This window comes from Haemaphysalis longicornis, unplaced genomic scaffold (assembly GCF_048455015.1).
Source record: "Haemaphysalis longicornis isolate Haplotype H1 unplaced genomic scaffold, Haemaphysalis longicornis Haplotype H1 scaffold_530, whole genome shotgun sequence".
Lineage (NCBI taxonomy): Eukaryota > Metazoa > Arthropoda > Arachnida > Ixodida > Ixodidae > Haemaphysalis > Haemaphysalis longicornis.
In genome coordinates this window covers 42,483-66,035 of record NW_027526390.1, presented here as the reverse complement: position 1 = coordinate 66,035, position 23,553 = coordinate 42,483, and the positions used below count along the sequence as shown (strand labels likewise).

At 48.5% G+C, this 23,553-nt stretch overlaps 2 protein-coding genes and 1 non-coding gene across 3 annotated transcripts in view; 2 read left to right on the top strand and 1 right to left on the bottom strand.

Annotated features, from left to right (window-relative positions):
* LOC144140889 (high-affinity choline transporter 1-like) overlaps positions 1-12,282 on the top strand; it is a 31,732-nt gene extending 19,450 nt beyond the window's left edge. The window contains exons 2-5 of the mRNA XM_077672380.1: positions 2,492-2,599; positions 9,040-9,195; positions 11,917-12,065; positions 12,253-12,282. Of these exons, the coding sequence (XP_077528506.1) occupies positions 2,492-2,599; positions 9,040-9,195; positions 11,917-12,065; positions 12,253-12,282 (443 nt within the window). The remainder of the gene's footprint in view (positions 1-2,491; positions 2,600-9,039; positions 9,196-11,916; positions 12,066-12,252) is intronic.
* On the bottom strand, positions 5,595-5,666 carry Trnaq-uug (transfer RNA glutamine (anticodon UUG)). Its single transcript has one exon. It is a non-coding gene; the product is annotated as a tRNA-Gln (tRNA).
* Positions 12,283-12,702: 420 nt separating the features above from the next.
* Positions 12,703-19,648, top strand: LOC144140888 (high-affinity choline transporter 1-like). The gene is made up of 4 exons (XM_077672379.1): positions 12,703-12,834; positions 14,504-14,633; positions 15,125-15,342; positions 19,399-19,648. Exons 1-4 carry the CDS (start codon positions 12,805-12,807, stop codon positions 19,642-19,644), a joined length of 624 nt encoding a protein of 207 aa, XP_077528505.1. The 5' UTR covers positions 12,703-12,804; the 3' UTR covers positions 19,645-19,648.
* Positions 19,649-23,553: the final 3,905 nt, after the last annotated feature.

Genomic DNA, 23,553 nt, shown 5'->3' with positions numbered 1-23,553 from the left:
ATATTTTTGGGTGCCTTATCAAGCTGACAGTGTTTTTGTACACTTAATACAACAGGGCAGCCGTCCCATTCAGTTATTGGCACAGAAATGTGCATCATTGCCGTTTGCCGATGGAGACTCCAGGCGACCCTTGTAAGCGTTGTTCGTGCGCAGAAGCAGCGTAAATAATTAAGCACGCGGCCAGAGAGCGGGCTAATATTAGAGGGTAATTTTTCCGCTGCATTGATTTTTCGCAAGCATAATCACGCTAGAATGTATGTTGTGGCGTTCCATATTACTCTTGCTCATTCTTTGGTGCTTCTGAAGTCGTCGTCGTTCAGTTGCGTCTTACATCTGCTGGGTTAGTACAATATTTTTAGCGGGTCTTCATAATGTCAGAATAAACGCTCCCTGATAGGGAATAAGCGATCGCCATGGATGCGGTGGGGTGCAATTATCGGCGCCGTCTATTGCGGCCGCGCACGGGTGTTTAAATTCCGCGCGTGCACGCATGCCTCCTGCGTAGTAGGACAGGCATGAGACAGACGTCGCTGCGAAATAAAAGACGCCTCTGGGGAGTGCGAAGAAGGGAAGAGCCATGTACAGAGGCAGAGCGACGAGAGGGCGAACGAAGGAGGAAGAGAGCAAAGGGAAAGCTGGGCCGCCGGCGGCGCGTGGACATTATCGGCCCGAGCAAAAGATTTTTTCTGGGCCACAGTCGGCGCTCCTCCTTATATCTTGCTCCGTGATCCAATCCAATCCAAATCCAATCCAATCCAAGCCAAGCCAATCGAATCCAATCCAATGCCCCGCGCGAGAGAGTGTTCGTTATCGGAGAGGAGAGGGGGAGAGTGGCTGCGGACAACGGACGCACGCGGACAACAACGGACGCACGCAGGAAGGACAGGGCCGCCGACAGGAGATGCTGTGAGCGTCGCATCTAATAGCGTCCTCGATAAACACGCACCGGTGTTGCCCCCAAAACCGGCGCGGTGCACAGTGCCCCACGACGGTGCGTACCGGCACGGAGCGTTGATCGAGGACAAACGGGGCGGTTCTACTCAGGCGCCATCTAAGAAATCAACTCATAAAAACGTTCACAAGATACAGCACTGTAATGAGACACAGCGCTATTTGAAAGTGGTATTTATTGAAGGCCAATGATTATATGTACGCACAACTTAAATCCGTCACACATGCGGAACAACGTACCGCCACCGCTTCCACTAAACAGCTACATACAAGCTGCTTCTAATCTTCGTTTGAGCCATAATGCGAGTGCCTGTTTTGCTCCGCCCTTCCGTTACAGCAAAACAAGTAGGTCTTCATCGTCTAGGCACTCCGGTAACTGTTCATGATAATTCGATCGAACGAAACGAATGCCAATCTCCAACTTTCTGGCAATGCATGCAGCCGTCTTTGAAGTACACAAAGTTCGCGTCCTCATTTACAATCACTGGCCGTTGTTACCGCCCGTTAGGAGACTGTCGCATCGTTGCCCGATGAATTCACAAGCACGCCATCCTTGTCAGCAACAATACACAGCTCCGTCCGCCTTGACACGAGTGCGGCGATGCGCCGTCGCTGCAGCAGACGGCGGAGGAAGCTCCTTCGCCGGCATCGTCCGCGATGCATCTCGGGACTGCACGCCGGCGCACCGTCGACTCTCTCGGTGCGCGGCGGTGCAACCAAAAATTGCCCCGCGACGGTGCACCCCGGTTTATCGAGGACGGACGGTGCACACAGGTGCGGTTTATCGAGGATGAAAAGGCGCACCGGTGTGCACCGGTGTGCATCGGTGCGGTTAATCGAGGATGCTATAAAAATCCCGGGTCATCTACACTAACGTGAAACCTGGGGAGGGGCGAAGCGTGCAGTGTTGCAAGGTTCTCTCTTGTCTCCCTTGGCGCCGGAGAAGCGCCGTTGGGAGGAGCATTCACGCCCTTGCTGAGGCGGTGGCGCCCTCTCTTGCGTTGAAACGTATTTAAGCAATGAAATGAGAAAGACTGGCCGTAACTTGTCTTATTGTCACACGCAGCCGCATGCTCAGAAGTATACTTTACAGGTTGCAACCTGGCGTTCGAAACCAATTTATAGATAGAATTTAACAAATTTTTTGCTAATATTGCAATAAAATCCTGATTATTCCTGTATTTTAAATTTAAGTCAGATTAGTTTATTTTTAACCAGTTTTATCCATTACACACTTGGTTTTGACCGTCGCTTGACAACTTCATTTACCGTGACATGAGACGGCGACGGGAGACGCCGACAGTCCGAGCTTCTAATGTGCATCGTTCCTAAAACTTTTTGGGTTGACATTCAGTGCCGATTCGTAATGGTGTGTGACGGCGGTGCAGTGAACCAATGGTAACAGCGTGGGCACGAGGACAGAGTAAGGAAAACACACGACAGCCGCTGTTAGCACTCGTGTCGCGCGTCTTCCTTCTTTGTCCTCGCGTTTGTGTGCCGCGTGCTCCGAGTGCTTCACTCTACGCCCTTTTCTTTTCAGCTACGTGGGTGGGCGGCGGCTACCTGAATGGCACAGCCGAGGCGGTGTACACGCGAGGCATCCTGTACTCCCACGCCCCCGTGGGATACGCAATCAGCCTGATCTTGGGTGAGCCCTCCTGCCTGTTATATATGCAGCTTGCTCTCTTTGGGGCACAACTGGGGGCATGCTTTCTTTCTCTCTCTCTCTCCCTCACTGGAAGTGTATGACACCGTGAAGACTTCTCTGGGCCTGCCCGTATCCGCCCGGATCTCCTAACGGGAATTTCTTGCCACGTGGTCTACTCGGTGTTAGCATTTCTTCATAAAACTGGACTCACAGAACATTGTAAATTGTTGATCATATAACTGTCTCACCCGAAATATATGTGCGTGTCACGTGTTTGTTTTTTGTACTGATGCGAGTGTGTAAGCAAATTTTAACGCCACTTTCAAAGTTGCACCCACTTCCGGTGTAGTTTCTTCCTTCCCCTCGGTCTAAGGCCAGCTACAACAGAATAAATTCGAACTAATGATTGGCCCGCTGCCACTAATTTTGGCTCATCCGCAGGGGCACGATTCATTCGCCGGTTGTCCAGGCCCCAGGGGCCGGCCTGAGGTGCCAGTCTTTTGCGGTAGCAGGTATAGGATGAGATGGGTCTTGAGCTGACAGCAAAGCAGTCTTTATAATTGTAAGCATGGCGCGACAGTGCACCAGTATAAATAAAAGCGGCCGAAGACAGGTTAATCACTCACGTTCAGCTATATACCAACGAACGAGAAAGTAGTGTAAATTAGAGTTAGATTTAATACAACCACAGCGGGCAACTCAAAATGTGGAACAGCTGAGTGAAATGGACTATCAGACAACATAGAAATCTGTCTCTTTAAATAGTTCCCCCTCAATCGCCACTCCTTCACTCCTTCACTCCTTACGGCCTCCTCGCCACTCTGTTCCCCGGTGCTCTCCCGCCGAGGTTTCACACGACGACGACGCCGGATTCTTGCGTACTAGCACTACGGCTCGCGCAGTTAGAAGACAAGGTAGAGGAGACTCCAATCGCAGCTATACAAGGGCGCGTCAAAAGACACTCGGTGTGTGCCTGAGGCGATGTTGCGAGGTGCAGTTAAGCACCACTTGGGCGTCAAGCACAGAAACGAACACAAAACAGCTTGATCTGTCTTTCCATGCGGTGGCTTTAAATGAGCGACATTAATGTGTATTGCCTCGGAAAGGAAATGTATTCTGCGTCAAACGTCTCCCGCGGCTCCCCTACAAGCGTGCACAATGTCTATATTCCGGCTTGACACAGGTTGCGCATCAATAAACATTTTCATGTGTCACGATAAACAACAAGAAAACAGGGTTCATGACCCCCCCCCCCCCAAAAAAAACAAAAACAAAAAAACAAAAAAAAAACCGTGTTAAAGCCAAAACTACGCACCACTGCGCTAAAAGATAGCTGGCCGAGGCATTGTGGTTGTGTCTAGCCCCTATCCTCCTGAGTGAACATCAAATGCCCAAGCACGTTTTCTCCTGTTAAATGGCACACTTAATAAAATAAAAAGGCCGATCTCGCGAAGGCTAGAAATCGGACGGCTGGATTAAAGTAAAGTGAAGACCATTGCTTCACGAAACCGCATTCAACCACCGGGGACCGAACCCGGTCCTCCCTAGTGAAGAAGAAGAAACACATTTATTAACGTCCTGCATTTCCACAAAAATGCGGATATCGCGGAAGTTCCACATGTAATCGCTATAATGGAGTAAATGGAGATAATTGGGCGAACAAATATTGAACAACTAAAAAATAAGAAAAATATAAAATCATTACGGAAAATGGCGAGCCCTGTAACGCCCTACATTTCCACAATAATGCAGATTTCGCGAACGTTCCAAATGTAATAGTTGTAATATTGTAAATGGAGATAATTGGTCGAACGAAATGTTGAAAAACTAAAAAAAGAAAAATTTATAAAAATACGGAGAATATCAAAACGTATACCGCATGCAATTTCCACACAACGCAGATTTCGCGAAAGTTCTACCGTTATAATAGCGTAAATGGACATAATTGATCGAACGAAATTTTGAAAAACTCAATAAATCAGAAAAATATAAAATAATTACGGAAAATGGCGAACCGTGTGACGCCCTGCATTTCCACAATAATGCACCTTTCGCGAAAGCTCCCAATGTAATCGTTGTAATAACGTAAATGGAGAATTGGTCTAACAAAATTTAAAAAAAAACGAAATTTTTAAAAACTAAAGAAATAATACAAATATAAAATAATTACGTAAAATGGCGAACCGTGTAACACCCTGCATTTCTACAATAATAAAGATTTCGCAAAAAGTTTCATGTGTAATCGTTATAATAGCCGTGATTGGAGATATAATTGGTCGGACAAGATTTAGAAAACAAATTGTATGAAAAAAACTCACACTCACGACAGGCGGTATAAGAATGCTACGGATTAGTAGATAATGCTCTGAATTTCTGCAGAATTTTTTGCGGGCACAGTTAGTTGACGATGAGCGAAGTTCCCTACTAGACCACGCCAAAGCATTGCTTAGTTCTGTAGACTTGGAGCATTGTAAAAAAATTAAAGCCATTCCCCTCAATGTGAAAGCTGTCGGAAGTGCAGAGCAGTGATTCACCATAACGGGCTGTAGCGGCGTTCTCCGCTCACTGTTACCAACAAATGCAATTCCAATTTCCCGCCTTCGCAGTGCTCGCGCGCCCCCTACCTGAAACTGCGCCAGCGGGAGTTCTGTTCTCTTTGTGCTTTTCTCCCCGCACGTGCCGGCATTGCACTGCCACATTTTGCGTTTACTACCGTAAAAACCAGCCCAACGGGCGTCCTTAACTCAAGGAACGCGGGCGCTGCCGGCTAATTACGTTTATTTTTCCTCAAATGCACCTTTAGTTTTCTTTGCGCTAAACAACGGGAAGATGTATGACAAGCGCCAGCGTTTTACGAGTTTCGAACGCTTATGCCTATATCAACCGCTTGGCTTTCGAAGCCTCTGGGGCTCTGGGGTACGCTGCGAACAACAACGGATCGAGCGAGAGAGCTAAAACGACAAGCAGAGCGCCTAAAAAAAAAAAAAAAAAGCGTAGGTCTCACCGAGACTCGAACTCGGATCGCTGGATTCAAAGTCCAGAGTGCTGACCATTACACCATGAGACCGCACGCTGACGCTCAGGAATCGAACCCGGGCCTTCCAAGCGAAAGCCGGGTGCTCTGGCCACTAGACCATTCCGGAGACGCGGCTGGAATTACGAAAAGGCTGTTCTTCCCTTGGAGAAAAGAAGGCCTCTCTTCTTGCTTCTTAAAGACGGTGGCGTCGTCGGGTGAGAGAACAAGCAGCTGGCTGCGACGCAAGCGTCCGCGTCTGCTCGCAACGTCACGCGGGTTGCGTTCCATAAAAAGGAGGTCAGCTCCCCGTCGTGCAGAAAACCGCCGTGTATCGCGGCGCAGGGCATTTATTTACGGGCCGCAATTTGAAGGGTTACTTTTCCCGACGCTCGCTAATCGGCCGGACAATGGACCTATTCTTCGTCTCTATATAGTCCTTATATAAGAATGAGAGGCAATATTTTGTAGGTATTTCAAGCAGACTGCTTGAAACCATTGAGCTCGACGCGGCTGGAGCAGTTCTTTCACTGACGCATGCAAGAAAGATCTATGTAGAGAAAGTTTTCAACCATTTTAGAACTATAAATTTTGCGACGGTGACTACTAACCATAAAGACTTGAAATTTTGTATAGCTATAGAGTGCTCTTTGTGAACCAACGCTACATAATTCGTTTTGTGAAATGTCATACTTCGGACTGACATCTCATGACTATTTTGTGTGTCTCTGCGCTGAAACTTATTGGTGCACGCAAGCACCAAACTTGGAGATTAGGTTTGGTTCCGCTACGGGCATTGCGTGCCGGTGGAGCCGGAATGAATCAACAAAAGGAGTAGTACATATAGCCAACGTCAATCAAAAATAAATTTGACTCACTATTACAAATGTGAAGAACAGTGACACCGCCTTTACTGAACAGTCACTAAACCATCAGGCGGGTAGTCCAGTTTCCTACTCCTCGCAAGTGCAATGTATAGTAGCGACCATTACATCAACACAGTGTGTTCCATTGTATCGTGATGTGTCATGCCTCGTTGCGTCATATTCGCATCTCGTTGTACTCTACTGTCCTGTAGCGCAGAGAATCGGAAAACCAATCCGGGTGCCCGGCACACAGTTCGCGCATATATGTTCACGCGCGCATTTATAATTGTGCGCGTGCGTGCGACTGCACGGGCGCAAAAGGGTCAGCGCCGTCGCATATTTAGCGGCTCTGGTCAGCAACACTATAGCCGTTGCCCTTCCGCGCACGCACAGACTCTCCGGTCAACTACCACGTACAGTACAGGCACTGCTTTACCGCTCTACCATAATTGTATTCTATTCTTCCGATAACTGTATTACATCGTACCATTGGAGCATAGCACCCGTTAACTTTAACATCCCTTCCTAAAGAAACTAGATAAGCGCGAAAGCTTTCTCACATTAAAACTGCATCAAAAGTGCGTGCAGCCATCACTGAAAGTGCGTCCAATCGATCGTAAAACTTTCAAACACCCAAATGGCAAACAAGGAACGAACCCTTGAGACGAACCCATGGGAACGAACCCATGAGGCTCGGCGTGCGAAGCATCCGCTAAAGTCGCGCTTGCGGAGTGGCGTACGAAAACGTCGACCAAAACGACGAGCTCACTCTGGCCTTGCTCAACATAGTCATTGAAATGCCATGCCGCCGCAATCAACCACGACGACACAACGATATTAAAACTCAACTGTGTGTCCGTCAATGATCACCTACAACAGCTTCGCTATTCAACTTTTGCGCGGGAGTGCAGGCTTCCCTGAATTTTTTTACAAGGCCGTTCCGGTCGGTCCCCCAGGCTGACAGCGGATCCCAAGGAAAAAGAACCTGGATCGACCCCCGGCTTCGCTGTTTGTCCAGCCTTTCACCACGTGCAGCTGCGGCATTTCTTTTTTTTGTTGGCGTTTTAGTATACATAGCCCAAAAATGGCTATCACTTTTCAAATTGATAGTAAAGGGTACGCATACGCATAAGCCCCTTGTGCTCACACTCGAGCAGGCACGAAAGCCGGCTTCACTGTTGTGATACCCTATCTGCGGTAGCGCACCCTTTAGAGACGGCGCAGTTTTTTTTTTTTTTTTTGTAGTTTTTGCTAACTCCACTAGACTAAGCTCAAGGTTAAAACAGCTCCGCTGTCGAAAAATTATGCCAATTCAGACTGTTTCCAACAACAAGAGGCACAAAACGTCACCGCGCTCGTAGGAAATCTTCATGTCCACCCCTGTACAAGGGTAGAAAATCCGTTTAACTTTGAAGGTCTTTTGGTCCATTTTTTTTTAAATTGCAACACCCTAATTTGTAGCTTTACACACATGTGGCAAAAAGGGTGTTGGAATCAACACCCTTTTTGGAGGGGGTTGAAAGGGTGTGGAATAGGTGCTTAGTATTTATTAAACTTGTATGACTTATTGAACATAATGACAGCACTCAACCCCCCCCCCCCCCGGGCGCTTTACGATTAAAATGCTGAGTTGCGTATGCTGACATTGACATTAAAGTGCACAATTCCAAAATTTGCGTATATATTTCATTTTTGTGACAAGCCCGCCGACTGCATCAGGGGACTTCACTTTGCTGGCTATAAAAGCAGGAAGAGCAGATGTATTTCTGAGTAAGTAAGTACTCGCCCTCCCCATGCATTCCGTCGGTTTTCGCGCTGAATTCATTTGTTGTCAAAGTGCGACTTGTGCGTACTGAATGTGTCTGCACGTCGTGTTGCGCACTCAGACAATCCACATTGTCACGCGAAGCTACGCTGCCCACACCCTTATTTTAGTGTGTTAAGCAACCGTACACCCTCATTTTAGGGTGTTCACAAGCACACCATTTTTCGTACTTACACCCTTTGTTAGTCAAAACACCCCTTAAAGGTGTGTACCATGGGGCAAGATTTTTTCGGCCTTAATTGTCGGTCAAAAAGGCTGGAAAAATGTTTACGGTGGTAAGTATAAACGCACCAACCTAAACGTATACCGCTACCTGGTTTATCAGATAAAGGTATATATATATATATATATATATATATATATATATATATATATATATATATATATATATATATATATTGTATTCCTTCGTCATGACCGATGCGTGTATTGCCCGATTTAGAACGGCGCCTTTTTCGCCATTTTCAAGTAACCGTTTTGACAAGAAAAGCCCGGTTTCACGCACGCGCCGTGTGTCCAGAAATCGTATCAGTGCTTTTCGGTCGACCAACCGGTCTATGGAGAAATGCATTAGTTTTCTGATGGGACGGCATCGGTCCCGCTAAGAAGGTTTCGCTTTAAAAGCAATTTTCAAGGCGCGTGCGTGCGATACCTCTTGATGGGACGATAACTGAACCCTGCATGCAGTCCCGCAGTCGCATTTGGAACCCACTGCTGCTTGTGTCGTCTGCTGCAGGCGGAGCTTTCTTCGCGGACAAGATGCGTGTGAGCAAGTCGGTGACAATGCTGGACCCCCTGCAGACCGCGTACGGCCGCCTCATGGGCGTACTGCTGTGCGTGCCCGCCGTCTGCGGCGAGGTCTTCTGGACGGCCGCTGTCATGGCGGCGCTAGGTATGCGCGCCAGCCCTGCTGGCCAACTGCCTTGCTGAACAATGACCGCCCGTGAGCACAAAGGATGGCACAGCGCGGATTAGCGCCGCTATTATCAGCTATGTAATGCGAGTGCTATGCACGCTCTGAAGTGTACACAGACGGCCAAAACAGTTTAGCGGCCAACAGTCCGAAAAACTTGTGAGTGTATCCTCCCCCGGAGAGCACATGAATGGTACCGATCTGTTCGTACATGCGCGAAAATATGACAAGTAACGAGACACGACGTATGAGCTGCGCTGGGACATCGTGCGAGGTAACCTCGAGTCGTTACGGTTGCTTCGTTACGGTGGGGATAATTGTAGGTTGGGCGTCTTTCCTCACTATAGGCGTATACTTTCCCCCTAGCTTGGTTGCAATGGTTGGTCATTCCGTGTGAATAATGGTGAAGCAGACGCACGGTGCACGCTCTCCACAGAAAAGCGGCGGGTCAAATATGGATGGTTCGACTTAGTGTCACTAGAAAAGATGCAGAGTACCGTCACTGGAAGCAAGCAAGTCAGCAACGGCGGCCATTTTGTTGTTCATCAGCGTTGCCAGATTGTCGCTTCTGTGGCCTCACAGATAAATTTGACGATGTCGTTTGCAAACAACACTGCAGATGACGCAGCAACACGGCAGCTTCGGAAACTTCTGCAGCTGAAATGCTGCAAAACGCGTTATCTTTGATTCGCATTCGGAACGACGCCAGTCGCGCACAGTTGCAGATCAGGGAGCACAAGCTGAGACTAGCACAGTTGACCGACAGAAAATGCATAAGCAACAAAATGACGGTGCCCATGAACCGTCCCAGTGTAAACAAATGTCACGTGATACAAACTGACCAATGATCGCGGCGGCGGCACGGAACAATAGGAGAAGAGAGTGCTGCTATTCTGTAACCTTATCTAGTGACACTAGTTTGACTGACTGTCTATATAGCGCAGATTTGTACGTGATTGCGTGTCCGCATTTAAAGGGACCATGAAGACAAAATACAAGATTTGTTCATTGGTCCCAACAACACTGATACCAATTTTATCGCAAGCTTCAAATAAATAAGCTAGATATTAAGAAAAACGGGTGAAGAAATGGCGACTACCCAGCCAGTTTCTGGCGAGTTGTCTATGACGTCGGTGTCCCTACGGCGGTAATCTCTACGGTGGTAACCAGAACCGCCACCGAGGAGTATGACTGTTCGATAGTATTGGGGCTAATTATATGTTTGATTGGTCTAGTTCCGATTGGCCACTGGGGCCTCTCCTATGCTTTCTTTCCTCCATGATTCAAGTTTGAGTCATGTCTTGAATGCTAACTTTCAGTTGGTGCATTAAAAGGGCCCTGCAACGCTTTTTTGAACTTCAAAATAAACTTAAATGCTTTCAAAAAGTTGTCAACCAACATTCGCAAAGTAAATCAGCCAAAAATTACTGTGGTGTGCCCATCAGATAACTTAGAAACCTACCCTTGCAGGAATGAACGCATTCGATAGCCACTTTAAGAAGAAAGCCACAAAAGCAAAGCAGGAACGGAAAGCGTATTTGCTGCGACGAGCAAATCACGCAGTGCCGCTCCGTGCTGGCGATAACTATATTTTTCTCAGTTCTTCCAGACGGGAAGGAAAAAGCGAAAGCGTCTATCGAAAGTGTTGCAGGGTCCCTTAATTTTGCGTCACTGCTAACGTTGTGTGTCACGAAAATTGGGAACGTTTTTTCGCCTAAACACCATTTTTTTGTGGCTGCAATAGAGCTGGGTCATGTTACCAAAAGCTTGTTATTTCATATTTAACAAGGTTGCAGTTTGTCCTCATGGCGCTTTCACGGCTAAAAGTTGATTTAGATTATCCCGCAGTCACGCCGCACCCAAGGGCATCATAAAATCTTCACCGATAGCGCCAAAATTCGATCTCATATGTTGTTAAGCATCCAAAATTGCACTTCGACTCACCATGGCTGTTCCGAGGCACCCTAGGGAGAAAATGCAGGAAAGGTTCTTTTTCCCCCTTTTCCCTTTCTAAATTCTAGCTTGTTACGCCTCATGCAATGCATGCCTCGGATTGCTTTGAGGCTGGGTCCTTCAAGCCCTTCGACTGTTCAAAATTTAGTGACTGTGGCTTCAAATACATAGTTTCGTAATCTGTATAGAACACGTGTTTCGGAGCACGTTTGGCACAACCACCTCTTCGTTGGCTTTCTTCCTACACTGGGCTTATATCAATAGGCTGGTGGATTAATGAATCAATTACTTAAGAAATGCATAACATCAGGCATTTCACCGCAACCTCAAATGATGACGAGCAGGACCACGTCATACCAGGACAAAAAACGGCGCACAATTTAGACGACTACAACATTACGAACGGGACCTCGGATAATTAACATGGCGACCTTTTACGCACAACTTGAGCGACGAAAGCGGGTGCGAACAACGATGTTGTGCTCCTCTATGTTTTGCTGTTCTAGCAATTAAGGAACGTTTTACAAATGTTATTTGCACTTTATTGAGAACGGCGGTATTTATAGTTGGTGCCAGATCGCAGTTAACGCTTGTTGTACTCGTAGTTCCAGCCAGTATTCTCGCTGCTATTTTTCATTCTGATTGCCTAGTCAACCCAACGTACGCCAGTGGTTCTCTCACGCAAATGAGGCAGCGTCTGAGGTGGTGAACGATCAGTGCTGTATACGAACGTCACCATTGCTGCAGGCGACACGGCGAATGCCATCGTGGAAGTGGACTCGCGTTTCTTCATCGTGGCGTCCGCCATGGTCATCTTCTTTTACACCTCGCTGGGCGGCCTGTACTCGGTCACGTACACGGACATCCTGCAGATATCCAGCACAGCCATCTGCCTGGCAAGTCTCCAAACAAGTCTCCATACCGCCGAATGTCCGCAGTCAGCTTATCGGGCTTATTATCGTCGAGAAACGTGTTTGTTTGTTTTTCTAACACATGCTATACTCGTACCGTGGCCTGCTAAAGCGGGGTTCTCTTTGGTTTGATACTGCTTGCACTTGCACCGACTTCACGTCCTGCTGGCAGACAACAAAGCTGCCCTGCGTACAAAACTGAACTGTGAAAAAAAAAAAATCCCTTCAACCCCAGTTAACCCTTACCAAATGGGGAAGAAATATGCGAGGAAGCAACACGCATTATTCTTGTAAATATTTAGTCATATGATTCGTATATTAATTAAAAGTACCTTGCAGCCAAAGGGCACAATATAGCCGTCGGTACAGGAGTAACAATATGGAACAAATGTGGATAACCTAGAGAGAATTTCAAATTAATCTGTGAAGAAGCAAAAATAAAACTGTAAACGAAGCACACCTTAATATTATTGTAAATACAGCAAACTTACGCAATAAAAAAACTACAAAAAGAATTCAGAGCTATAGACCTTCCAACCTAAAAGTGGTACCTCTGTATACGGTGCCTCGGTATGCATGTAATGTAAATGTCGTCATTGCGCAGTGGATTTGTGTGCCTTTCTGCCTGACACATCCCGTGGTCGGTACGATCGGAGCTCCGGAGCGCAATTGGGTAGGCAGTATCCCAGCCAGCGATTACGGCCAGTTCCTCGACCTCCTGCTGATGACTTCCCTTGGAGGCATCCCATGGCAGGTATTTACGACGCATGCGCGCTGGTGATGAGAGCACTGCACCCAGATAAAAAAAAAAAAAAAAACTACGGGGGGAGGGGCGCTGAATTCAGCTTTATTTATAGTTGCGCGCATTTGTTGCTGCAGCGACAACAAACAGCAAATGAATGCTACCCTATAGCCTTTCCTGCCCAAATATGGAAGTTAAAAAATGTTCCGTCTATACACTTACTAGCCCCATTTGAGGGGCAATTTTCTATGTAAATAAAAAAATAAATAGCGGGTGTAATGTGGCACAGTAGACAAAGGAAGGACTAAAAGAAAAATTGCAAAAAGTCTACGCTGCCTTCCTATCCATTGGTATGACCTGCATGAGAAGTTGGAGAGTATTATAATTTGGTGGCGTCAGGTGCTTCGGCCCGCTCTTGTTATTCCCGAAAAAAAAAAAAAAAAAAAACAAAGCGCTTCATCGGAGCAATGTTCGGAGCAATCGGACTTGTTGGTTTATGACTTGAAGAATTGAAAAAAAAAAAAAGTGTCGTGGTTGAATGCGCAGTTGGCGAAAAGCTATAGGCTTTCAAGCCGATAGAATGAAGTGAACGTGCACACACAAGACGAAACGCAGGCGCTGCTCGGCGCTGTAGGCGCGATCACGCAGTGAACTCACAGTTAACCAGAGCCTTTTTGTACCATTTTGTGACGACACGCGCTTTCATTGTTTCCCCCTACTCCCTGGAAGGAACGAGTGACTATAGATGCGTGCACTCCGCAAACACACGAGGCGATCGCTTGAGTCCATGGCTCAGCTTGACGCTCAGCCAAGTTCAGTCAAGTAAGCTTGAAGTTCAGCTTGACGCTATGAGGCACTGAGGGAACGAGTTTTCTGTACCCGGTGTAATAGAGCTTTCGCTCTGAAACCAGCTAAGAAGGCGGAGGGGGAAGAGTAGACGGGACGATGCTACATCGTCCCGTATACTCTGCTTTCGTGTCGCTGTCTTTTTAGCTGGTTTTAACGGCTCCCTCAGAACACATGGGAACTCACGGAACGTGTCATACACATACCTCGTCAAAGTTGGCGCGGCTCACTCAAACTCACTCACAATTTTTTTTTTCGAATCACCACTCACTGAAACTCAGACTCAATGATGAGCAGCACATCTGCGCTCACTCAAACTCAAACTCACAGTGAGCGCAAAACTGAGAACTGACTCGGACTCAAAACTCAAAATGTACTGAAACTCAAAATGTGCTGAGTACTCAAAATGTACTGAGTACTGAAACTCAGAATGTACTTAAACTCAAAATGTACTCAACTCAAAATGTGCTCAAACTCAAAATGTACTCAGTAATCAAAATGTACTCAAAACTCAAAATGTACTCAAACTCCAAATCTACTCAGTACTCAAAATGAACTCAAACTCAAAATCTACTCAAAACTCAGAATGTACTCACTCAAAATGTACTCAGTCCTCAAAATGTACTCAACTAAAAATGTATTCAAAACTAAAAACCGCCATCATACCAGCGAACACGGGTGTAAGCCTCCTGCAGTGAGGAGTTTCAAAGACGTATTTCAGCCAAAATTCAAGCTAATTTGTGCTTTGTGTTATACAAGCACCGCAATGGTCCATGTGTTGTTTTCAGGGGCAATGTTCGCAGCTATGTATACCTCGATTGAATGCGCGCTGCAGGTGTACTTCCAGCGTGTGCTTGGCTGCGATAGCGACTTCACGGCCAGGATGCTGTCGTACATCTCCGCCATTGGATGCGTTTTCCTGGCCATCCCTCCCATCATCATCGGCGCGGCTGCGAAGAGCGCCAGTGAGTGCGGCAGCCTCGCATGCACTTGCGACCAGTGTGCGCCCGGGGATGTAGTATGCGGTGTGTACGAACGCGGGCTGAAGCTGAATAGAGCTGCAATTCTCAGTTCTCGGGAAATTTGTGCCCCAAGTTGGAACGTCGAGTGATGCGAGAGACTTATTAAGCAGCTCTTTCCCCCAACGATAACCGTATTCAATTTGTGTGCTGCGAACCGTTAAGGATTGTTATTGCTGGCCCCTATTATGCCCATACTACGTCACTGTATAGCGCGAAATTTGTAATTTTGTTAATATTTCGCGCGTTTTTTTCGCTTCAAAACATTTCTGTGGCTGTAATGGAGGTAAGTTGGCTACGAAAGGCTAGTTGTTAAAAAAATGAAGAAATTTGTATCTTGTCTTCGTGTCCTCTTTAAAGAATGCCTATATGCAGCGACAGTGAAGAAAACGAATGGACTCGGGGCCAGTACCCGCGCGGTGTTTTCTCTCGTTCAGACTTCACGGCGGCCGGTTACCTGGGCCCGTACAGGCTGAGAGACAAGGACCGCGGCAGCGTGCTGCCCTTGTCCATCCGCTACCTGACATCGGGCGTGGTGTCTATGGTGGGCTTAATCGGCATCACGGCGGCCGTCATGTCCTCGGCGGACTCTTCGATGCTCAGCGCCTCCTCCCTGGTCACCAGGAACATCTACCAGGTCGTCTTCCGGACTACGGTATACGTGCACTGCACGACGCTGCGATTGCTTGAAATTTTTTTCTCTCTCGGCATAGTGCTGATGCGCGACCTACGAACACACAGAGGGGGGGGGGGGGGGTAGCGGTCACACTATCAAAGCTCAGTTCTCCTCCACTATACGCACAACGACCGAACGTCGTATTGGCGGTGGGACTTACAATGGGACTTATTGGTGCACCTCCCTTACTCAAACTTCGAAGAATTGAACCAGATAAGAAAGTAGAAAATCTCAGGCTCACCGCGGATAATCCGCGGGGAGTACGGGTTCGCATATATGCGCAAACGAATGCCGGATTGCGCGTCAGGGAGTCCGCGGGGAGTGCGAGACTGATAATCAAAGAGCCCCAGTGGCGATCGACTCACCAGCCATGCACTTTCACACACTTGCCTTATGACGTTGATCGTTCGAAATTCGACTTACATGTATTAATTAATGCAGTCGCAAGTGCTTGCAGCGTTGAATTCCGAATAAAAGTTGCCTTTTAGGCGAACGTTTTCCTATTCGCCCCGAGATCGAACACAGTCGGCCCCTGGCGGCGGCGCGACGAACCGCTCCTAGTGTGCTGCACATGATAAAACAACCAATATGTGTACTTGTTTGGCAGTAAGCAATGGCATAGTTACCTGTGCTTGCGAATTTCCTCTAGAAACGCAATAATCAGCGGCCGTTGCGGGTTAATGCGCTGGTTTAATTCCACGAAACATCTTCGCCGTGGTCACCGCTTGAGTGTGAAACGTGTTATAAACGTTGCTTCGACACATTGCACTTTTCTTATTAATAAGCGCAATCGTCTGACGTTTCGGGCACGTCAAACGGTGCTTTTTGAAGGTGGCGGGGGGATTATTTACAGGATACAATTTAGTACACGAAACGGGTAAGAAGCGACAATACCTGTGCATACCGGTACTGCATTTGCCACGCCGTTGCAAAATTGCGCTGTGTCCTTATAGAAAGAAGAAACAAACAAAAACAATTACACTGCACATGACCCGTGCTCTATCGCCCACACAATACCAGATACGTATTTTACACCCGCAAACTCCTGTGTGACCGAATTCTTCCCGTACCTTTTCGAAAACAAATACCGTTTCTGGATAGTCGTCGCTTTTACTGTGTTGCTAATTTTACACATTATTTAAAATACGCTTCTTTGGATGCTGAGAGTATTTAGGGAGGATTTCTCGGTACGCTTCTTTGGGTGCTGAGAGTAATTAGGGAGGATTTCTCGGTAAAATTAAGCAGTTTTGAGTTTGCGAGTGTCCTGTAGCATTACGTGTGTCATTTTTATATATCCCATTTTAAAATCCCGACATGAATCACCTTGTCCAGAAATGTGTTTCACTCAGCATAACCAAATGCATAATATGGTCACGTCTTAACGACTTAAGGTTGACCTAAGTTTAAAGAAAGAGGAAAAATCGCGTAATATAATGCACGTTGTTGCCCACATGTATGGAGGGTGTGTGCCATGACTCGCTGGATTTTTTTTTTTCCCCACAGTGCTTGCTTTCATTTCCATTTTGAAAAAGGTGACCCGAAATTGCTGGACAATCTCGGAAATGGGGGTTAATCAGTTTTGAAAATATATACTTGTTGAAGTACTGCTTTTTCACTGCTACGGAACACGACGCCTAGCGTACACTTTCAATTGCAAGTATAATACTGATAACCAAAGTTTCGCTTTTCGCGTTACGCGCGTTCTCTTCTCACTGCTCTTAGAACGTTGGCAGACCCCCCCCCCCCCCCTGCCTTCCCCCCAGAAAAAAATAACGAAATGCACAGAAAGCTTTTATCCTTGCCTTTTTTAACCAATCCTCAAGAATTAAAGGCCAAGACAAAGCGAGATTCAGTTTACATAACAAAGTAGTTATCGGGAACCCGTTGCGCTGTTTTGTAATGATCGAGAAATAAAAAGGAACGTTTTACTACATCTGCAACAGGGCAACTTCATTTGCCATCTTTAGGGTTCGTAAGCGACCTTATACGCAAGAATGCGAATACATCTCGCTGTTCTAGGCCCCTGTTCAATTTTAAAAGGAACGCAAATTATGGTCAACAGCGCAGCCGTTACAGAAAATCTGTGCTCACTGTGAGGTCCCAGAAGCTTGGTTTACACACTGTAAACCTGCTTGTTACTTTGCAAGCGTAGCTAAACATGAGATGTTGATTGTACTGCGCGCGTTAGCAATTTAATTCGCAAGTTCACTTGCGACGAAAGCCGTGAATAAGTGATCCGACGCCGTTATTCATCAAACCTGCCTTCAGAGTCGCTAAAATTTCATTTAGGCTGCGCCAAAATATACCCGTTAGAACGGTTGCATTTACATGTCTGCGCTAGTTCAAATTTAGTAATTTTATGTTTCCTCTCAAACACACAAAAAATATATCGTAAGCTCTTAGAAAGAATGTCGGGGCAGTTAAGTGGTGTTACCATTTAAGGGCATCCCACAAATGCAAGAATGCGTCCACTGAAAGCGATTGAAATTGCTGTTGAAAACTGAATTCCGGAGATCGAGGCTTCGGGATTTGTTTCTATTTATGCTTTTATTGAAGGCTCAAAGCCATAGTCGGGAAAGAGAAAGGTCGAGCTTGCTACGAGCCACGGCGTACAAGTTCATTGTCATTATTGCGGCCGTTCTGAGATTGCCGCTTTTTTGTCGTAGTAATGAAGACTTATTGTCGCTTCCATGCTATACATTGAACGTTGAGGAACCGAACTACAGCATTTCACTCTTGTTTGCACCTTTCGTGCCAACGTATACGGCGCGAAAAAGGCACAAAGCGCGCCCACAGTGTGCATTCTTCCGGGCCGCTCAGCGGAGCATTCACACTAGCAGCGCGACGCTGTCGCCACCTACATGTCGATCTCGCGGCGAAGCCATGACAGCGAACCATGCCCGGAAATAACGTCATCACACCAAAGCCAAAGAGGCAACAGCAGGAATTGCCCGGCATGCGCCGGAAGTTAGGCCTAACGTTTCCTTTGACACCACTGTAGTTGGCACTCTTTGGCCCGCGCTGCCCTTGTGCCAAAAGACTTACCAATAATAACGTTTCCTTTGAGAAGGCTTTTCGTCAACCGGTACCGGCAGTTTGACGTTCGATGAGTGTAAAGCTTAAAAACGTTAGGCCTAAACATAGGCCTAACAAAAGCAATTGGTCAAGTATCTTAGTCAAGAAACGACAGGTCGAGGAACGGAGATAAGGAAACGACGCAAAGGAAACTGCAGCAACTGCCGGGTTTGCACCAGAGACTAAAGTTAAAGTTTCGCTTTGAGGTCTTCAGTCGCCAACTAGTACCCTCAGCTTAATTTGATGTACAATAAGGCTGACGCTGCTTGGCACGTCGTAAGCTGGGCCTAAGAAGGGCTATTTGCGAGGGTCTTAGACATAACTACCATATGCGTCATATGTTAGGTCTAACATTACGCTTTTAGGTCTAACTTGATTTATTATCCGCGGCACCTCGCCTCCAGGTTGACGTACTCACGCACGCTCGCTCGCGCAGCTCACGCACTGACCTGAATTTTTCGACTGAAGCCACCCAATAAAAACTACCGCTTTTAAAACTTGCCTAACGTTTTATTTCTTTAAAGTAGTACAAGTAATTTGTGACTCGCGCCAGTAAATTGTGAATGTTTTTAGAGTGACTTTTAAAGACTTGATTCTGGCGTATAAAAGAACAAAAAGGAATGTTCGCAAAAACGACCGCCACAAAACGTAATTCATTCGAACTTTGTTTTTATTCCCCGTATGCAAGCGGTAAGCTATCGCTAGTGGGTGCAAACGTTTCTAAGTGAAAGCAACGATGTTCCTGCTAGTGCATCACTGTTCATTTTTGCATTCCCGTACCCTGCTCTGTCGCCCAACCGTGTTACGTGGGGTATATAGTACTTCCCGTGATTCATCTGCGTCGAATGCCAGTGAGCACTAAGTGCGGAACGCTAAGCGCACCTACAAGAGCGCGGTGTGCCCTGACTAAGTCATCCGTTTGTGACCCGTATTACGTCGCGAGTGGTCCCGTTGGCCCAGGCTTCGGACAACGAGGTCGCCGTGATGCTCCGAGTGCTGGTGTGCGTGATCGGGTCCTGGGCCACGTACATCGCCCTGCAGGTGGAATCCGTGCTGGAGCTCTGGTCGCTCTGCTCGGACGTGGTCTACGTGCTGCTCTTCCCGCAGCTCCTCTGCGCCCTGTACTTCAAGAACACCAACACCTACGGCTCCCTGATGGGTACGTGGGCCTGCGAGCTCCCTCCATCGGAACCGCTTTACGGCTAAAAGGCTCACTTCGCCCGCCGACGTCGCCTCCAGCTTAGCGCCACAAAGTCGCACCCAGGGTTTGTTAAAAATAAAAACCCCGGCACAATTGTAATGCACGGTAGATATTCAATCCTTTATCAATCCGTCGTCAAAAAACGAGGCAGTTTATGACTGTGACCGGATCGACCTGTGAGCAATGGGACCTCTGGCCCGAGATCGTGCGTTGAAGTTATTTGCTGCAGCATGCACGACGAGAGGTTTTCACGGCGTGTGTATACCCCTCCAGGTACCCGGAGATCCCGAAGCAATGGTTGCCCAACCCCGCTTTATGTCAAAATAGCAGCACTCGCGCCGGCTCACAGCGAAAAGGAAATGCTAGGGTATTTCCGGCACCTATTAGTTAGGGCAACTCTGGGTCGTGGTTCTTCAGTGAAAAAACACGTGCGGGAAGTTTCGCAATCAAACAACACAACGGGCACACCAAGCCTACAGGCAAAAAATCGCGATTCTCACGGCTGTCCTATAACTTCCGAATAACTTCACGTTGAATGTTTTGTGGCACACCACTTCCAATGTTGTTTCTGATGGTTAGGGCGATGGTTGGGGGTTAGCAATGTGTCTGCAATACGTTTATTAGTTCGTTCGAACTCACGTCCTATAGGCTTGAGGGTGCTATCCCATAAAGTGCAACTTACAATCCGAGCCCGTAAAAACCGCATGCGGGCACTTGCGGAACGTTGAAAGGGAATGGAAAGCTGTGGGAGATGCAGGACACCATGTACAGTGCATTGCTGCTAAACATTGCCAAGGCCATAGCTTGATCCTCGGTATACTTTCTCCTTCCCCATTTCGGCGCTTCTTCATTTGCAGGTGGTCTTAATACTTGGAAAAATTGTATACAGGGTCCGAAGCTGATACCCGGTCTTGCCAGCTGCGAAACAGGACGCACACAAGCCTAAACCCCACAAATACACGCGCGTGTGAGTGTGCAGAGAAGAGCTGTCTTCGGTTGCCACGAAAATAAAAGACAAAAAGAATTCCGTGCGTTTTCATCTTGTGAAGGACGACCAGCGAAGAGGCTGGGCGCAATCCAAGGAGTGCACGAAACAAAACAAAAAACACGTCTGCTTGTAATTTGCCATTGGAGCATGCTTACCAGTCAGTTAGCTGAATGAAACTTGGAAAAACTCGAGCTTCATTCTAGAGGACAAACATTGGGCTCTCCGTTTCCTTCCCGCGTCGTAGGCGTCTTACGGTCCCAGTAACACATGCTCGGTCGCGGAGGATAGCAGCCAGGTTGCATTGGGCCGTGAGGCGTCGACGTTTAGATCTCCCGCCAGCACAACGGGCATGTCATCGGTAAGGCATGAAGCCTAGCTGCGCTTGCACCCCCCTTTCCGCTCCCACCGTGCACACATAAACCAGCAGCCGGAAATGCGCGCGTGCTTAGACGTGTCAGACACTGCCGAAAGGTAGCTCCGAAAGCCCTTGAAGTTGAACAATGATTGCCTCACGTCGGCGTTCCAATCGGGCAAGTTGCTCTTTATCAGGGAGGGTTTCGCAGCTACTCGGCGAGGTGGAACTGGAAACGGCGAAGGCAGCGGCACGTTGTGCGGAAGCAGCTTTTTTTTGTGGCCATTCGCGTTTCTGTAAGCACCGACAGTAATTCGATCACCGCTCTTGTTCCAGTGAGCGAACAACACGCGTACGTCCCAACTGCTGATAACGGCCAATTGCGCGTTATGTGCAAGAGATGCATCGGTGGTGGCGAGGGGTATAAAACTTGTGAATGGAGCGTCGGTTGTGGCGAGGAACCGCAGAGAAGCGGTGCCGAGTAAAGCGGCTTCACCGGAATGAAAAACAGGAGGATTAGCCACATACAGATTCGCTGTAGAAGTACATCGGTGTGTCATAATATTTGCGTTAGACCAACGCCTGCCTTGCGAACGTTCACTGGGGAGTGAAACACATTGAGCTAAACGCATGGTGCTGGTCCACCCTGTTCTACGCGCAAAGCTTCCAACGCTGAATGATGCGTTAGGCCACGGTGAGGGATCGGTGTGGGGAAGCAGGGCCGCGAAATTGGAAAGCGTGGCGCTGCAGGGGAGTTTCGAGGGATAGCGAGCGGCGGCAGGATTATAATAAGCGGGCTCTGCATCGGATTCCAGCCTCCCTGCTCACGGCTGCCGGTTAATGCCGTGAACATGGTCTTGGATCCCTATACCAAACGGGCGTGCACTGAGCAAGACTGCGAACGGAGGCAGCGTTGACGTTGGGAGTGGAACACAAGCCAGAGCACCCACTTGCATTTCTCTCCTCTGCTGCACGCACGCATAATTGTCTGTGCCTGTCCTTCCGTCCGTACTAGCGTCACTAAATAAGATACGCTTAAGAGTACCGCCACTTCGTGCACCCGGAAGCGTCTGGGGGCCATTTTGTTTATGGTTTGCAGTGTTGCCATCTCTCCCAACGAAACCGCCGCCGGTTGTGACGGGCACAATGCGCTCTAGCGGCCGCGCAGCAGAGAGAGAGAGAGAGGAGAGGCGCCCAGAAACAAAATGGCTGCGCCAATATGTAAACAAATATCACGTGGTGCCGACCGACCAATGAAAATCCTGGCGGCACCTATAACAATGAGAGAAAAGAGCGCCGATACTCTAAAAGCCTTTATTTAGTGACGCTATGTCCGTACGTGTCAGTCACTTTGAGCACAGCTCCCATATCCTGACCGGCCCCACTTCTGTCTCACGGTTACAGCCCCCAATGTCCTTTTCCGCAGCGTTTTTGCTGGGCGCTTTGTTTCGGGTCCTGTGCGGCGAGCCGAGGGTGAATCTGAAGGCGGTGATCCGGCTGCCCATGTACGACGACAAGCTGGGACAGCGGTTCCCCTTCAGGCTCACCTGCATGATCCTCTCTCTGATCACCCTGCTGGTCGGATCGTACGTCGCCGCCAAGCTCTTCGAGAAGCGCTGGCTCAAGCCGCGGTACGACATTTTCGACTGCTTCCGGCCAGAGCGGGCGGCAGAGACCAAGCGCGACAAGATCAAGCCAGCGACCCTGCCGCAAGCGCGCCGCAACCTAGACTCTGGGAAGGTCAAGGACGAGGTGTCCGGCTCAACCACCAGGGACACCGGGAGATCGGCAAAATCCGCCAGCCAAGACTCTGGGAAGGTCAGGGACGAGGTGTCGGGTTCGGTCACCAGGGGCGCCGCAAGATCGGCAAAGGCGGCCAGCCAAGACTCTGGGAAGGTCAAGGACGAGGTGTCGGGTTCGGTCACCAGGGCCACCGCGAGATCGGCAAAGGCCGCCACCCAAGACTCTGGGAAGGTCAAGGACGAGGTGTCGGGTTCGGTCACCAGGGCCACCGCGAGATCGGCAAAGGCCGCCACCCAAGACTCGGGGAAGGTCAAGAACGAGGTGCCGGGTTCGGTCACCAGGGGCACCGTGGGCTTGGCAAAGGCCGCCAGCCAAGACTCGGTGAAGGTCAAGGATGAGGTGTCCGGCCCGGCCACCAGGGACACCGCGGGCTCGGCAAAGACCGCCAGCAGTGCTGATGGCGGGGCGGAGTCCGAGTCCAGGATCGATGTGAAGTCGCAGGTGGAAGCAATCGCCGCTGCCTCTGTCGTTCCGCAGGATGGAGAGACCGAGCCCGAGCAGGCTACGCCCGTCGAGAAGCCGCCGAGGCGACCAAGCAGACGACGACCGAGCCCTTCCGGCTTCCATCGCTAGCGGCCGCGGCACGAGGCAGCATCGCCGAGGGAAGGTCAAGGCCAGCGAGCGAATTCAAGCGCTCCTATTTTTTTACTACACTACTTGCGGTGCGTTTTCCTAATAATTGATATGCCTAACGATTCAGGGACACATCTCAGCGGGTCTCCATTCCGCTTCAAAAAGACAGTCGTGCACGGTAGCCGAACTCTGGGATAC